At 43.1% G+C, this 16,011-nt stretch overlaps 1 protein-coding gene across 2 annotated transcripts in view; it reads right to left on the reverse strand.

The window, feature by feature from the left end:
* Positions 1-15,070, reverse strand: part of SNCA (synuclein alpha) — a 69,017-nt gene extending 53,947 nt beyond the window's left edge. The window contains exons 1-3 of one of the 2 annotated variants that reach the window (XM_062637605.1): positions 14,763-15,050; positions 12,758-12,903; positions 6,891-6,932 (exon numbers count right to left, since the gene is read on the reverse strand). In XM_062637605.1, the coding sequence (XP_062493589.1) occupies positions 6,891-6,932; positions 12,758-12,878 (163 nt within the window). In that variant the 5' untranslated portion in view covers positions 12,879-12,903; positions 14,763-15,050. Of the gene's footprint in view, positions 1-6,890; positions 6,933-12,757; positions 12,904-14,762 lie in introns of both variants that reach the window. The other variant, XM_062637607.1, reaches the window with a different exon arrangement.
* Between the last annotated feature and the right edge of the window lie 941 nt (positions 15,071-16,011).

The raw sequence follows: 16,011 nt of genomic DNA on the forward strand, positions 1-16,011 counted from the left end.
ATACATTACCCTAGAAAAGGCTCAGTACATGTAAGCAAAACAAAAAAGCAAAGAATCAGGTGGCTAACACTGTACACTGGCACAACAAGAAGATACCCAAAAAAAAGCAGCAACAAAAGCAGTATATTTAAGACTACTTCTATTTCAGACTGTCATGGTTTAATCCCAGGCAGCGCTTTCTGGGGTGGGTTACAAAGAGAGGCTCCAGGTGGGGCTGAGACATAAAGCACATTTTTCACATCTTGTCCTGCCCAAGCTCGCTCAAGTGCTACTGCATGAACCACCTCCCATTTAATTTGTTCTAAAGCTTACTGCCACTCAGGGCCCCCAGTCAAAGTCATTGCTCTTTCAGGTCACTTGATAGGGTTTATGATCAGACAATTACCTGCAATATGCATTCTCAAAACACAAAAACCAACCACAACACCTAAAAAAACTTCCTTTTTTATTAGTTGGTGGAGGTGTTGTTATGTTGTTGATCACATCTCTGGGGACCTGATGGCATCCATCTTGCTATTTTATTCCCAAAACCTGGACATCCTGTGCAGATCCTTTGTCCTTACTTTGTTTTATGGCAAAAACAGCTTTCATAAGAACCTGGATTATTCTTCTCCCCTTTTCAAACGCTTCCTCATGTCATCATTATACTGCAGGTGTTCTGGAGTTTCATCCTGTTCCAGTGCAGTCTGGATCAATTCATGGCAGATGGGAGGGCTGTGTTTCCATCCTTGCAGCAGTTGATTCCAAGTGTACTGGAAGGCCCTCTACAAGAAGATAAACTGAATCCTGCACTCTGCTGCCAAAGGGATCAAGAAAAACTCACTGACAATCTCAGTTGTTGCATACCATTTGGTAGCCTTTGACTCCAGCTTCTGTTGGAGTTCTAGCACATCTAGTACAGCAGCACTGAATGGCACTGTGACTTTATTCAGGCTTCAATAGTCCACTGTTAGCCTGTACTCTCCATTAGATATTTTTGGACTGGGTGAATGAGGCTTACTGACCACTCCTTGACTCTCCAGTTGTGATCAACTTATGGATAGGAAGGAGGAGTATCAACTGGCAAGACACTGTCACCAGTGCATTATCACAGTAGCAGCTGGCACCTGCTGGTCTTCCATCCACAGCAACCCCACCACAGACAGATCCTCTGAGAGACCAGGCAAGCCAGACAGCTGGTTAATCTCTGTACTGAAAGCAGCTATTCCAAAAGCCCACCAGTACCCTTTTGTGTACGCTTGACTGTGCAAGCACTGCTCAGAAATAACTACCTGTGCTATCAGCACTGTTTCCAGCACAAATCCAAAACACAGCTCCCGATAGCTACTACAAAGAAAATTAACTCTACCCCAACCAAAGGCAGCATGCAGACACAGCGTAAGAAAGCCGACACAGGAGGTACCATAGAAGATCTGTCATACACTGCTTCAGGAATCAGAGCCCATGGAGATAAACCCAGCCAACTATATACATATCACAGATTTTCAAAAGCACTCTACCAGTGAGTGTCTTCTTTCCTGTCTCTAAGGAACAGCTGAACACCATCACAGTCCCTATTACCCAAGTGATTCTGTAAATAAGCTCCAGCCTGGTGACCCTTCAGCTCTGAAAACCTAGTGACAGGAGAAGAAAAAATAAAATAGGTTCCCAGTCTCATGTATTTTATTGGTTACACTTTATAGTAACAGGGGAAAAGCATTAAGCATGTACAAACAAATCAGTTCAGAACACAGGGGGTTGATACAAACTAATTAAATTATTCTGAATGCCAGGCTGTTTAATGATCTTAAACCATTAAGCCTTTAAAAAGTTGATGTCTGCTTTGCATCAAGACCTGAGAAACAGAGTAAATCAGCTTGTGCAGAGCTCTGCTGTGCTGTCCACCTACACAGACACTGTCCGTTCCAGGAAGTGATCCTGGGATGGTGTACAATGACCATGCCAAGGCTAACTTTGAAATCAAAGTTCTAATGCTGACTATAGCACTGTGTAAAAATTATTAGCTTTCTTTTCCCTACTGCCTATAGACAAATGGGTCAATGATACCAATGTGAAACCTTCAGAGCAATTCAAGATGAAAACTATTTGCTTTCAATTTTGAACAATAAAAGTAGGTGAAAACCACAGGATTTCTCTGAATTAATGAAATTGTCCTTATTGCATTAAATATACTTTTGAATATGTATTTAAGACAATGAGGCTGCTTTAGGTACTTGAATTCATTTACAAAGAGACCATAAATACATTGGGGGTTATTTAATTCATACAGTTTACAGTGAGAAACTTGATGAAGTCAAAACACAAAAGGGATACCAGTGACTAAGAATGTTAACCATTACTAGAATGATCAAAGAATTGAGTAAACCCCTTGACTATAGTTCATGGCTGTTGATACTGTGTCTTGACTTGGCTTCAGGAATGGCTGAAGTATCAAGGGCTTTTTGGCCCTGATCTTTTGTACAAACCAGTGCTTTACTTTGATTATCAGGAGATGGACTGTAATTTTTTCATCTTTGATACTGTACATTTCTGAACACTTATCCCTTGGAGATAAGCAAGATGAATGAATTATATACTTACAATCAAAGGGCAGTAGACACATCAAGTAAGCAGGCAAGTCAGATAGACAAGCTAACACCCTATAAAACCAATAACCAAAACTTCATCTTTGGGAGTTCTGAGAAAGGGTGACCTGACAAATAACATGCTCACCATATTCCTGTGAACCACAGACTGGTAACCTCGTTTTACAGTGTCTTGATGCCACTAAACTTGGTACAATCTGGTCATGCTTTGTTTAAAGCAAGAAACATCTTTATCTATTATTTCCAGCTTTGCAAAGCACCTGACTGAAAAGTGTATTAGCTGTTCAGCACTTTGAGGCATGTCACCTCCCAGACCCCTCACCAGCAAAGGGTTTTAAAAGGTAAACTATTAAAGAATAGCAAAAATAGCAAGACCTTAGAACTCTGACAGCAAGAAAGGACTGAATGCACAGCTGTCAACGCACACACATTTTGATTTGCAATTCTAGTTCTCATTTCACTGTCTTCAACCTTGAGTCATTTTTATTGACATGAAATGTGTTATTATGCCTCAGATTTCATCTGATTTTAACAGCCTAGTGCATCGTAAAACCACTAAATCTGGTGAAGTCCTACTCCTATGAGACAGGTAGGTCTTTACAAGCACTCTAAAAGGCACCTTTGTCACAGGATCTTTAACAGAGTTAATTTAAATGGGTTTGATTTCTAAGGCAACTTCACTAGCATTTATCAGTGTCTTCATATCTTTTAGATCACTATAATGAGCCCAAATCTGGTTTGGCCCTGCTTGCCATAACAACTTTTCATAGACTTACATTCGTTTTTAATCTCTGTTCTTATACCACCAAGCTTCTCTTTAGAAACCATGCTCTCTGGATTTTGCACTAAGTCTCCTCATTGCTGCATTTCAACCAGCATGGCCTCTATCCATTTTACATTTTCCTCCAACAGCCAAACATCTTTCAAACAGTTTAACAGGCCAGAAGGAAGCAAACTGTGGCACTGAACCTGTTATTCCCAAGTTTCAGGTGTTTCACTTTGTGTCACCCATTTCTTAAAGTGGGTGAGGAGCAACCACTGTTCTGCCTAAAATTCACAGTAGCTACTCTCAATTTTCATAGGTGGTGCAGCACATAACAGATGTGTGCTTCTTATGTTTGACTTTGCAGCCCGTTTTGTATCTTACAGAACAAAATCTAGCATGTTTTCAAACCTGTCAAAAATTCTATTCATCAACTTAGAATTTCTTGTCTCATTACACATGTTGCAATCGCATAAAGATGAATAATCACAGCCTTTGAGATCAATTCTTCTCTCAGGAGAAGGGGAAGAAGTTCCCCACTAAGGTAGCCTACTATACAGCCACAGTGCTTCAGCAAGTTTCATAGATGTGCAAATGTCCTTGACTTATCCTACCACAGCCCAGCTTGGTGAATATCGCCTCTATTAACCTGCTCACTAGCGCTGTCAGTTGCCGTTTCCAAAACTGTGATAGCGTTAGATATACGTGCCTCAAATCTCATTCTACTGCAATCCTCTACTGGTTATAGTAATGATCCCTCTGAATATTTCTCTTAATTGAAATCTAACAAGCTGAGATCTCAAACCCTGTAACAATAGCATGCAAGTTCAGCCTGAGGTTAAACTCTGAAGGACTATCATAGATGCTCTGTTCAGTTTTGTTACTAAAAACTCTTAACTGACCTCTCAACCATTTATTTGGGTTGTGATATTAAGTATTGCCATTTTTTTACGTACAGCTGTTTATCCTTTGCACAGACTTACGTGAGCACAGGTGAATGATACACTGGCTGTACACAGGAGAAACAGAAAGAAGATATCCTTTTCTCCTCCCTTACTTTCCTTCTAATTTCTTGGAGGAAAACCACCTGAAGTTTCCTGAGCATGCATTTTCTTGACATCCCAGAAGTCCCATATTCTACAGCAGAAAATGGCATGTTCTGTTCAATGCACTATGGTCAGTTGAGGCTTTCCTGCACACTGGAGATCAAAGACTTATATTCGTTTTGCCACTTACCACAAATTATTGGTTACTGGTTTCAGTTCATACCTAAAATGATCCCTGCAAATCAATTTAAAATGCAAATTAAATCTTCCTCAGTGTAGAATTGCTAACGTGAACATACATGCCCAGCATCAACTTGCAAGTTGGAAAGTGCTGGTGCTTCTGAGAGATTAAGCAATTCTGAAAAACATTTCAAAACCCTCATAACTGTGACAATTCAAATAGGTTTATCTAAAACTGAAATCTGTTTCTCTCCTATAATCCACTTCCCTTATATTTTCCCACCTAACCAGCTCCAGTGGGACACACTGATGACTCACAAGAATATTCTACGAATGGAGAGGATGATATAGCACGGTCACACTGCAGTAGCAACATGACTGTGGATGCAGCAAGCACATCTTACATAAAACTGCACTATCTGTTTGCTGCTGGAAACAGACCTCAGACTACGATGAACAACCATTAAAAGCACAGGTGATACTTGGGTATTAAGTTCACATTGAATTCTCTGCAGGCACAGATGTACTAGTTTAAAGCCCTCTCGATCAGTGCTGCCAGCTTATGAGCAAAGACACATTTCCCTCGGTGGGACAGGTGGACCCCATCAGGCCCTAGCACACCTTATGTTTCAAAGACTCTAGTGTAATTATAAAACTCAAAGCTCTGGCAGAGGCACCAGCCCTGGGGCCTGAAATTTCTTCTGATCAACCTTGCATTCTGGTTGCAACATCATTAGCACTCACATGAAAGATTAAGGGTGGGTCTGAAGGTTGTACTATGCTCATCAGTCACCTGGTGACATACCCAGTTGGGGCTCTAGAGGGGCAGAAACTCCCCTGAAAGAGGGTCTAATCTTCAAACGCGTGCCTTCATTCTGCTCAGAAGAATAACCGATGACTACAATAACTCACCACTGTTTCATCTTGGTGCTGGTCTCGCACAAGGATTTGGTTGATGTGCCCTTGGTGAAGGTGGTTACATAGGCTTCTATCTTCCCATGTGTTTTGTCCAGCTACCTACTCTGTAATGATACCTGAGAGGGCTCCTCATACAGCTCAGTTCGATGACCTGCCTCCATCCCTCCCTGTCCCCAGAACACTGCCTTCCTCCTGGCACAAAACAGATCCTGGACGCCCCTCCGTTGCCGTCCTGCTGAGCTGGCCTGCGCACACCCGCCGAGGGCACGGACAGACCCGCAGCTGCGGCCGCCAGACGGCGTGACAGCGTCAGCACGTGTAAATTACCCGCGCAGCCGAGTGCAGGCTCCGCCCCTCACTGCCTCGTCCAATCAGCGGGCCCGGGCTCAGCCCCGCGGGGAACGTCCCCTGCCGGCGCGCAGTCCCTCCCTGCCCGTGTGCGGTCCCCTCGATCCCCTAAGACTCTACACCATAGCTCTCTTAACATCATAGCTACACAGCAGTCAATGTATCAGTAGCTTGGGTATTGCCACAGGGGCTGCAGCTCTCAGCAGTGATTGTGCAGCTGTGCATTAACGGCTGTGGAGGTCAGACTCCCACCTTGCATCCCAACTTCACCGGGGACAGCCTAGACGACTCAAGCATGGTCCCTACTGTAAGAAGGAGGCTCCTTCTCCATTATTTTCCCCTCTTTGAGTTTTTCTCTTTCAGCTGGCTGCAGTGATTCCTGCAGCCTCTTCCACCAGCACTGGCCCTGTCCACCTATGGGCTCCTAAATCAGGAGATTGAAAGTCCTTCTCATATGCCCAAATCCCTCCCCACTTTGCCTTCCACAGTCGTCCTCTAGTGGCATGCCTCTGCTCCAGATCCCACTTTTCTGCCTCAGATCATAAGGAGACAAACACAGGCACTCAAACCAGCCTTTCAGTGTCTATAGGTCAAAGTTCCACATAGGAAAAAAAAATAGGTAAGAAAGACTTCACTTTTTTAATGCCAACTAATTAATAACTTTCCAGCACAGAATATTTCATCTTTGGCAATGAACAAACAACAGAAAGACCCCAAGTTATTTCCTTCTGTTGAGGCATCTGGTTTCATCAGTCTCCTGGGTCATACCAGTACAACTTGACTGATTCAGAGTATCCCTCAAAAAAACCTCCTCACACAGAAACGAGTATATTAAATTAACATAATTGACTACAGAACAGTTTATGCATTTTGACAAAATGAATGTTGCTTTCTGCCACTCCATTTCCTGTGTTTTTCTATCTTTCATAAATTGGAGTGCTCTCAAAAAAAACAAAAACACAACAAAACACACCACAGACTTTTTAATAGCTAAATGGTTGGTTAATCAAACATAGTGAAGCAGTTGAAATTAAGAGGTAATTGTCTTACCTGTTGTGACACCATGAACAACTCCTTCCTTGGTCCTGGAACCTAAACAAAGAACAATATTAGGTTGAAAAGACATTATTAAGTACTGGTACAGACTAGATGGATGATGAAGAGGGATGGATATATAGATTAGATACAGTTACATACAGTATTTTCTAAGACTGTTAAAAATGATAGAGAAATTCAATTTAAGGGAAAGGGCAAAACCATCAATAAAGAGCAACTGTATGAATGTTTATTGACTGTGGAAAGGTGAATAATACTGGAAACACTTCTGCAGTTTATTTCCTATATGTACTGACTTCCTTGACATTTTCTTGATAGCTGTGTTAATTAAACCTCCCACTTTGCACACTCACATGGATGATTCTGGACAGAAACCATGTTAAAGTTCACATCCTAAGGAGGCTCACACATGCCTTTGTATAAGATCAGAGCAAACTTTCCAGAAGATCCTTTCAATTTCATCTTACAACTCTTCTCCAGATCTCCATTTGTAAGGGTTAACAACTGTTACCGAACTACAGAAAAGCCTAGAGGTTAAAATCATGGGGAGCTGGTAGTGATAGCCAGATTCAGACCAAATTTAATCTGAACCATTCAACAGTAGGTAAGGATTCAAACATAAAAATGCCACCAGGGTCAAACACAAGATCTGCTTCATCCAGCATCCTTCTTGTCAGAGGCACGTGTGACAACTTACGTAAAGATACTGCACACAGCAATCTAGAGCTGGTACCAGACTGAGACCTGTGTAAGCAATGTAACCCCAACACCCTGAAGACCAAACTGATTTCTGGAACACCCCTGTAAAAATACCATGACTTTTTACCACACTGCATGAAAGGGAACAATCTCTCATGTCTTCAATGGGAGAAGAAACAAATTAGCACATACTGCTGATGAAAACATAACTCCATGTCTTTTTCCTTAACCAGAATTCTACTTGTCCTCACCGGGTTTTATAATTTGGCTACATTTCAGGGATTAGTAACCATCTGTGGACTATGATGCCTAACAATGTGCAATTGAGCATTACAGAGACAGAGTTTATGCCTTAGTATGCCAGAGAGAGGATGACTCCTTTTTTTTATTGCCAACACAGAGATTACCTTATTTCTAATTCAATTTTTTTTTCTGAATGTTATTCAGTATTTGAGACATTGTAATATATATTTCTGATGTTACACTTCAAACATCTATATCATTTTAGATTACATGTAAATTCATATACAAACTCACAGAGGCAGAAATATATTAGAAGAAAATGTATGAGCAGAAATATATCAGAAGAAAACAACCCTACCCACAATTCTTTACAATAATACAATTAAGCTCTGAAATAGAATATAAATTCATTCATCAATATGTCCTACTTGCTACTCGTGACAATTTATGGAACTTAAGCCAAGTATTTATAGCACCATCTGATTGATTACAGCACTGAAAAGGCTCTGTTATCCATGAGCAAGAGCAGAATGCCAATCCATGATAAATAAGAGGGGAAAAATGCTGCATCAAGTAAAATGAGATTTTAACTTTAACTAACCCTTTAATGAAGAAATAAAACAGCTGAGAAGTCTTCTCCTCCATTTATTCTGATTTTCTCTTTTAAAAAAAAATCTTGTTTTCTCTCACTCAAAATACTTACCATTGAAAGAATAATCCATTTTGTTAAATCCAAGGTGTTAATGTCAAAGCACTTGGTTTAGGACTTTGGTTCTATGCTATAACCACAACTAATACAGAAATGCTCATCTCTTTCTGTTAATGAAAGATGGGTTTCTCTTCAATGAAAGGTTGGCTTGCAGACCCATACAGAACAGAGATATGTATAGCTAAATCCATTAATTGGCAAACAACCAGCAAAGCGGTGGTCCAGACCTTACAGCATATGTTAGAGCTCAATACTATTTGCCCTGATACTGCACACTTGCATGGAAGTAGCAGTTTCTGCAGTCACAGCTACAACAGGACCCGTAAGTACATTAGGATCTGCCAGAACAGGCCTATAAATAAAACCAGTTGAATTTAGTAGGACGACTTCTGGCTGGCAATGAAGAAAAGCTGGTCATCCACACTGCTGTTGAGAGAAACTAGCTGTCTGGCATTCTGGCATTCCCAAAACATCAGATTATATCTTGCTTATTGTACCCTACATAACAAGGGGAACAGAACAATCAGAGTAGGGATAATATAAAGACTAAGGAACCTGACACTGATACACTAACTGGGTGATGCAGGAGCAATAGTAGTACATGATAATGCTACTTTTCCAAGCTATAATACACATTTGTGTGAGGGGAGGGAGAAGCCAAAACCAGATTTTTTGCCTTTCTGAGAAAAAAATAAAATAGACTCTCTTAATTTCATTTTTTATCTTCATCATTCTTACTATGCCAAAAATCTCAACATTTTGGCAATACATTCATTTCTGGGGGTTTTGAGAGATGAACAGACTATTCCACTCAAGCCATCTCTGAGATTCCATTTGCTTAGTCAGAGCTGGGTTAAGACAAGGAAACATAAGCAGAAATTAGGGGAAGGAGAAACCACTGTCTAAGGAAAACACTTCTCCCATGTGCTGAAGCCCATTATTCCACCAGATGGACCCAAGAGTCCCTTGACTACTTCACTGGCTTTTCTACTACCGAAGGAAAATAAGAAACCTTATGAAAAGACAGCAGCAGAGGAATTTGGAAGGTCTTGCCAAATAGGTCATGACTGCACTGTTCTACTCTAAGGCCATGTGCCAGCTAAGCACAAGGAGTAGTAAACAACTCACCTGCTAGTCACCCTGCTCCTGGTAAACTATTCTTTTGTTCTGCTAGGGTGTAACACATAAAAAATGGCTGGAAACTCCCATTCCTGAGCACTGAACATGCATTCAAGAGTCAACTGACCAAAAAGTTCAACTCCTTGGTAGTACACACAGACCTCAGAGGAGCTCTTGAGAAGTACATCACTAAGAGCAAGCAAGAGCTTCTCACTCTTACTCTCAGGTCCTGGTTTCAAAATGGCTTGGGGTAAGTATGACCACTCATTTCCTCACAGCTCTTGAAGAATACATAGAGACACCATTTTAAAATTAATGCTACATGATGCAGCATAGGAGTGCTGAGCCTCAGTCCTCCTTTCTAATCAATGATCAGGACATTGCTTGAAAGAAAGGACTTGATGCTGCTCTTGTATGAATTGAGACAGAGCTACTGATTTCAGCTGGCCAATGCTGAAATACATCATCAGAAGAATTCAGGGGAAAAAAAAAAAAAAAAAACAGACTTGAAAGCATACAAACACACTATAGACTATATTGAACAGTATCTTGGGTATTAAAAAGCAGGACAAAGGCAGTGGACTGAGGGAGAAAGAATAGACTAGTTAGAACAACCACTTTCCATCCCTCCCAAGCAGCAGCTTTTGTTAATAGAACTCTTACCAGGTAGAATTATGTTACAATCTTTCACGTAATAGGTAAGAGCAGCCTGGACAGAAAGGTCCAGATGTTTTACATATTTCCTTAAATTCCACTGATTTCAGTGGGAGACCTTTATCACAAAAGGAAACTGGACCAATGACTTTGAATATTATTAATTCACCAGTAGCAGTGGAAGGCTGAATGTTATGGAGCTGATTGTTGAAACCAAAAATGGTGGACTGGTTGCTCTCAGCCCACTGTTGTTAGGCTCTATTTTGCAAGATGTCAGGCAGCTTTCACATCTGGCTGTGAAACTTGCATTTGAAAACCCAACTATAGAGACAGGAAGGGAGAAACTTTCAGGAGCATTAATGCTCCTCTCCTCTGCTCATTAAGGGATTTCACCACCTTTTGCACTGCAACAATTATCAGTCTGCAGAACCAAGAGACCATCCCACCAGCCTTTGCTAACACTGCTCTGCGGAAGAGCCACCCCTGCTGTGTATTTGGGAATTAGAGAGAAAGATAGTCAGCTCCTCATTTTCTCCCTTACCCTACTTGACCCTGTTGAAACTTCAGCTGAGAAAACTGGGACTCCCTGCAGGCAGTCACACACCCAGACACATGAGCTCCTGGAGACACAAAGGCTTCCAACTTGTATGACTGAAACTGTGCATACAGTTCTTTCCTCCTGAAAAGCAGGCATCTGCTGTGGGAAGGATCCTACACCATTACTAGTTATCTGCACGGCTTCCTATCATGGCTCGGGATTCTGTTGTCCTTCCTATTTATTCTTGAAATAAATAGCAAGCCTGCCCTCCAAAGATCAACCTCAGCAAAATCATCTCTGAAGACAACAAGGAAATCTGTTGCCTCTGGGAGCAGAATCAGGTTCAAATATTATTACAGTCTGGAGAATGGGTCTCCCACAAAGATTAATTCAGCACACAATGTAAGTTTCTAATACAAAGATATCAGTGACCCCAGAAGCATGGCCAGGAACTACAATAAACCAATTTTTTTTTTTTTAAAAAAAAAAGCCCTACCTCTAAAAAAAAATAACATCAAGCACAATGTACAGTGAAAGAACATCTATTTTGATACACTGAAAATGAGCAGATGCTCATTTTAAAATAGCCTCATCTTACAATTAGTTTTCAAAATGACTGCCATCTCTGTTGGCAAGAGCACCAAGCTTTGCTATGGCTCAGCAGGAGAAAAGTGTATTCCAAATGAGTAGTCCAACCTATCTGGAGCAGAAATAATTTGTTACAGACTGACACTAGCCTGCATGAGCAGAGGGAATCCTGAAAAGACATTAGAATTGCAGACTTAGTACTCCCATTTAAAAGCAATGCCTCTGGTCTTCAGCTCAGTTTAACTTCTCTTGGTATTTGTGCACATCTCCCCAGATACACCACAGCTTCCATTACAGAACTGACCTGTTACAAAATCATCAAAAAAGAAAGAACCTACAGAAAAGAGTATCTTTTTCCCTTCATTCTTTTACAGACATACTTTATTTGATTAATAGGAGAAATTGATCCATAATTATTTTTTTTAATGACTACTTGTTCATATAAACTTGGCAGATTATTTTTCCTGTAAATTTTTCATGGCAGCATTTTCAGGATAGTCCTCTAAAGCCTGATATTTGCCAAGCAAAGATGATTATCGTGTGATCAAAGTACCAATTTGGGATTTGAAAGTAATTTTATCCCCGGTTCTGTGCAAGACTCTTGTCTGTCCTAGATAAGTCACTTAACAACTGCTTTGCTACCTTGGGGTCTGATTGCCCTACCTCATTAACTGTAGTGGCTCTTCCTTGAGAAGTCATGGAAAATATCTGCTAGGGATACGCAACAATAAATGCAGAACATGGATTTAATTTCCAAAGATGAGGAGATGACACTTTGCCATACAAAATGTTACTGTCAACATGCCAAGCAGTCAGGATGGCTTATGCTCAGTTCCTGAACCTCTCAAGTTTCTTCTCTCAAAATCTGACTTAAACCCCACATGTTCTATGGGATGCTATGAAGCTATCTTCCACTTCAGCTTTTACATGTTTGTTTTTTTCTCCATTTAATTTTACGGCACCATCAACCCCTTCAGCCTTAACTTAGGAAACCTCTTGAAAAAGTGCCAGCTAGCAACCTGTACTGCAAGGTACCTCCTAAGACATGACCTTGTTCTGTATGGCTTTACAGATGTGGCTTCACTCCACAGAGAACTAATGCACAGCCAGCACAATGCAGTGATGGAAGAATCAACATGTGGCTTCAAAGAACTGGAGCTCAGGAAGTCTCAAGCCTCCTTTTGTTTGTTTTGCAATGGTCTCCTATGAGCCATTATATATGGGGGGTTGCAGAAGAATTGATCTGATGAGGATCCAGCTGTGAATGTCAAGGCACACCAAGTAGCAGCATGATCCCTGCTGCCCACCTACCCACATAGAGGACACCCTCTTTCGTCTTCCCTGCCGCCTCTGCCACACCCTGCTTGGTCTTTTCTGCTGCTGCTACAACTCCCTCCTTTGCCTTGGATAGTCCTTTCATGAACACATCCATGGCTGAAGAATTTCTTCACACAGCTCTAGGAAAAAAAAAGAAAAAAAGACAGGACACTTTCAGTGAGGTTTGTCTGCTTGGTTTTTTTCAGCTTTTTATCCCTGAAAGGGAAGAAAATTCTATTCAAAACAAATGGGATCACAATTACTTTAACACTGTATTACTTCTACCCCTATATTATGTAGCTTTCATCCTCATCTCTATTACCAATACACAAGCACCTCTCTGTATGTGAGGCTGCACTCAGTACTTCATTCAGATAGAAAGAATAGTTAAATAAGTAGAAAGGAGTATGATTATGTGATCACCTTCACATTTTCTCACATGCTGCTGTACACAAGCAAGTTAAACACCATTGCCAGAGCAGTTCCTCCAATCCAAGCAAAGCCTGAGGATCCTATTTCCACAGAATCCTACAGAGAGGTTGCCAATAGCACAGTTCTGGTTGGGAAATGGAGTCATTGATACAAGTCCCTTCCTTGCCTACAAGGGCATCATTTCCTCCAAAGAACAGTTCTGTTCGTGTGGTGATTGCAAGATTTAGCCCTGTGATTTGATGATACTCCACCTCTCGTCCAGAAGAAAATGCCAGCTTAAAGAAATACCAGCAACTTAAATTAAGAAAAAACCCCAACCAACCCACAAAAATCCCCAAACAAATAAAAGTACAATACACCCACACCCTCCTAAATGACAGATGTTCACTTGTTTTAAGAAACTGCCATTACTATGCAGAAGAACTGGAGCAAATAGAGAATGCTGCTTTTCCGGTAGTCCAGCATTTTGTTCACAGTCCACACTACTCTTCTAGAAATCGAGTTTTCCCAAATGGGATCTGGTCTGAGAAGAGGTTTTACTAAAAAGCAAGAGCAAGAATGCAGGATTTTAGAAGCACTGCACTGAAGCTACCAGGTGAGCTCTGTGACAGCTATACAACCCAGCGCTACACTGAAACTACTAAATTAGTGATTAAAACAAAGAAGTCGGTGCCCCTTCAACAAGTCCATTATCGATAGTCCTTTCTCCCCCTCCACCTACACAGAAAGGAGCGCTGCCTGTTATTTTATGTTCTCTGCTGGAGGCTGAGTAGGAGGAATGGATATCTAGGAAGGCATCTGGGCTGCCGCAGCTTTCTACTAACTCATGACGAGCGTGTGAAGAAAAGCAGTTTGTGCTCTAGCCAAACTGCCCACGGTACCTGTCACCCTGCGGCTGGGGAGGTGTCTCACCCACATAGGGAAGAGGGGGCAGGCCCTCCATCCCGCGGGACCCTCCGGCTCCTCCACAGAGAGGGTCCTCAGCCCCGTCCCCAGCCCTGGGCGGGGACACCCGGGGGCCGCGGGCGGGCGCCGTGGATGTGCATCATCTAACACACAGGCACCCGCATAAGGAGGGAGGGAGCGTGCAGGGCGGCGTGACCACATATATGCACATGCATAGAGAAGGGCACCTACCGGGGAGGGCGGGTGAGGCGGCCGTCTGGGCACCCGCGGGCTCCAGCTCACACGCCGTCGGCACAAGGCGGCCACAGCGCCCGGCTTCCCCTCCCTGCCTCCCTCGTGCCCACAAGAGAACGTTCAACAAGAAATACTTATATTTTATATATACATTTAATTATATATATTATATATACATACATATATATATATACACACACATACACACACACATGCATCCCCTTGGGCTACACAGGCACAGAAAACCCAGCCCCTGGCAGCACCGACACGGAGCGGAGCCGTTCCCCTCCGCCGCACCGCTCCCCTCCGAGCCCGGAGCTCCCCGAGGGGCCACCACCGCCTCTTCACCCCGCTACCGCAGCGGACCAGTCCCCACTCCCCCGGCACTACCGGAGACAGCACCTGCCCCGCCCGGCCCCGCACTTACCGCCGAGCTCGTCCGCCACCGGCTACCGAGCCGTTCGGAGCGGGCGTGGGACGGCGGGAGGCGGAGGGCGAGGCGCGGAGGGCCCGAGGGGAGATGTCCCTTCTCAGCACATCCCCAAGGGGGTGAATGGACCGGGTCTGCCGATGCCTCCCCCCGCGGCAGCCCCGCAGGCGGCGAGTGTGAAGCAGAGGAATGGAAGAGGGGTGGAGAGAGGATGCGCCACGGGAGGGAGGGGCGGAGGGAGATAGGGAGGATCCCGCCACGCTCCCCACCTTCTCCCGGCCCACCCGCTGCCGGGCTTTGAGCAGCCCACCAGTCACGTCCCGCTCGGGAGCGCGGGAGGAGGTGTGGTAAATGGGGGACACTTGTTCCATCCACTCATACCAGGAGAGGAACAAGAGTGAAAGGGAGACCGGGCGACTTAGTCCTGCGACTGTGCGCACCCACCACTCCCTCAAAGGGCTGGAGCACCGCATCTTAGAAGTGTTGAGGGAGGTGGTGGTGGCAGCAGCACACCTGTGTTTCACTTCACTTTTCACTTTACCAGATTCTTAGAAAATCTCCCCAAGCATCTAACTGTTTTTCTTCTACTTCCAAATCTTCAGCCCTAAGTGACTGGAGTTCAGTGTGACTGTTCTCACAAAATTCATAGACTCATAGAATGGTTTGGATTGGAAGGTACCTTAAAGATCATCTAGTTCTAACCCCCCTGCCATGGGCAGGGACACCTTCCCCTAGACCAGGTTGCTCAAAGCCTCATCCAACCTGTCCTTGAACAATGCCAGGGATAGGGCAGCCACAGCTTCTCTGGGCAACCTGTGCCACTGTCTCACCACAACCACAGTAAAGAATTTCCTAATAGGTAATCTAAATTCTACCATCTTTCAGTTCATGATCCCAGCTCATTTTTAAGGATGGGAGACTCTCCTGCACCTGTAATTTTAGTCTTAACCCTATTGCACTCACAAAAGGAATTTCATCCCAAATCAGGAATACTACGAGAAACTCCACCTCACTCCTGCCAGATGTGCCCAACCCCTACACCTCAACTAGCATCCTCCACCACACACTCCATAGCCACTGCTATTAAAGTCTTAATCTGATGCACAGAAGTCACTTTTTCTGCAGAAAGGGTGAGCCAGCAAACTTCTCTATTTTGGTAACAGAATTTCGGCATGAAAAGCCAAGACCAGCAGGAGACAAGGCATTAGAGCAGATGGACCTTCAGCTTAAGTACATCAGTTCCTGT

Source organism: Pezoporus occidentalis, unplaced genomic scaffold (assembly GCF_034315485.1).
Source record: "Pezoporus occidentalis ecotype Australia unplaced genomic scaffold, CSIRO_AGI_Poc_V1 ctg53, whole genome shotgun sequence".
NCBI classification, from domain to species: domain Eukaryota; kingdom Metazoa; phylum Chordata; class Aves; order Psittaciformes; family Psittacidae; genus Pezoporus; species Pezoporus occidentalis.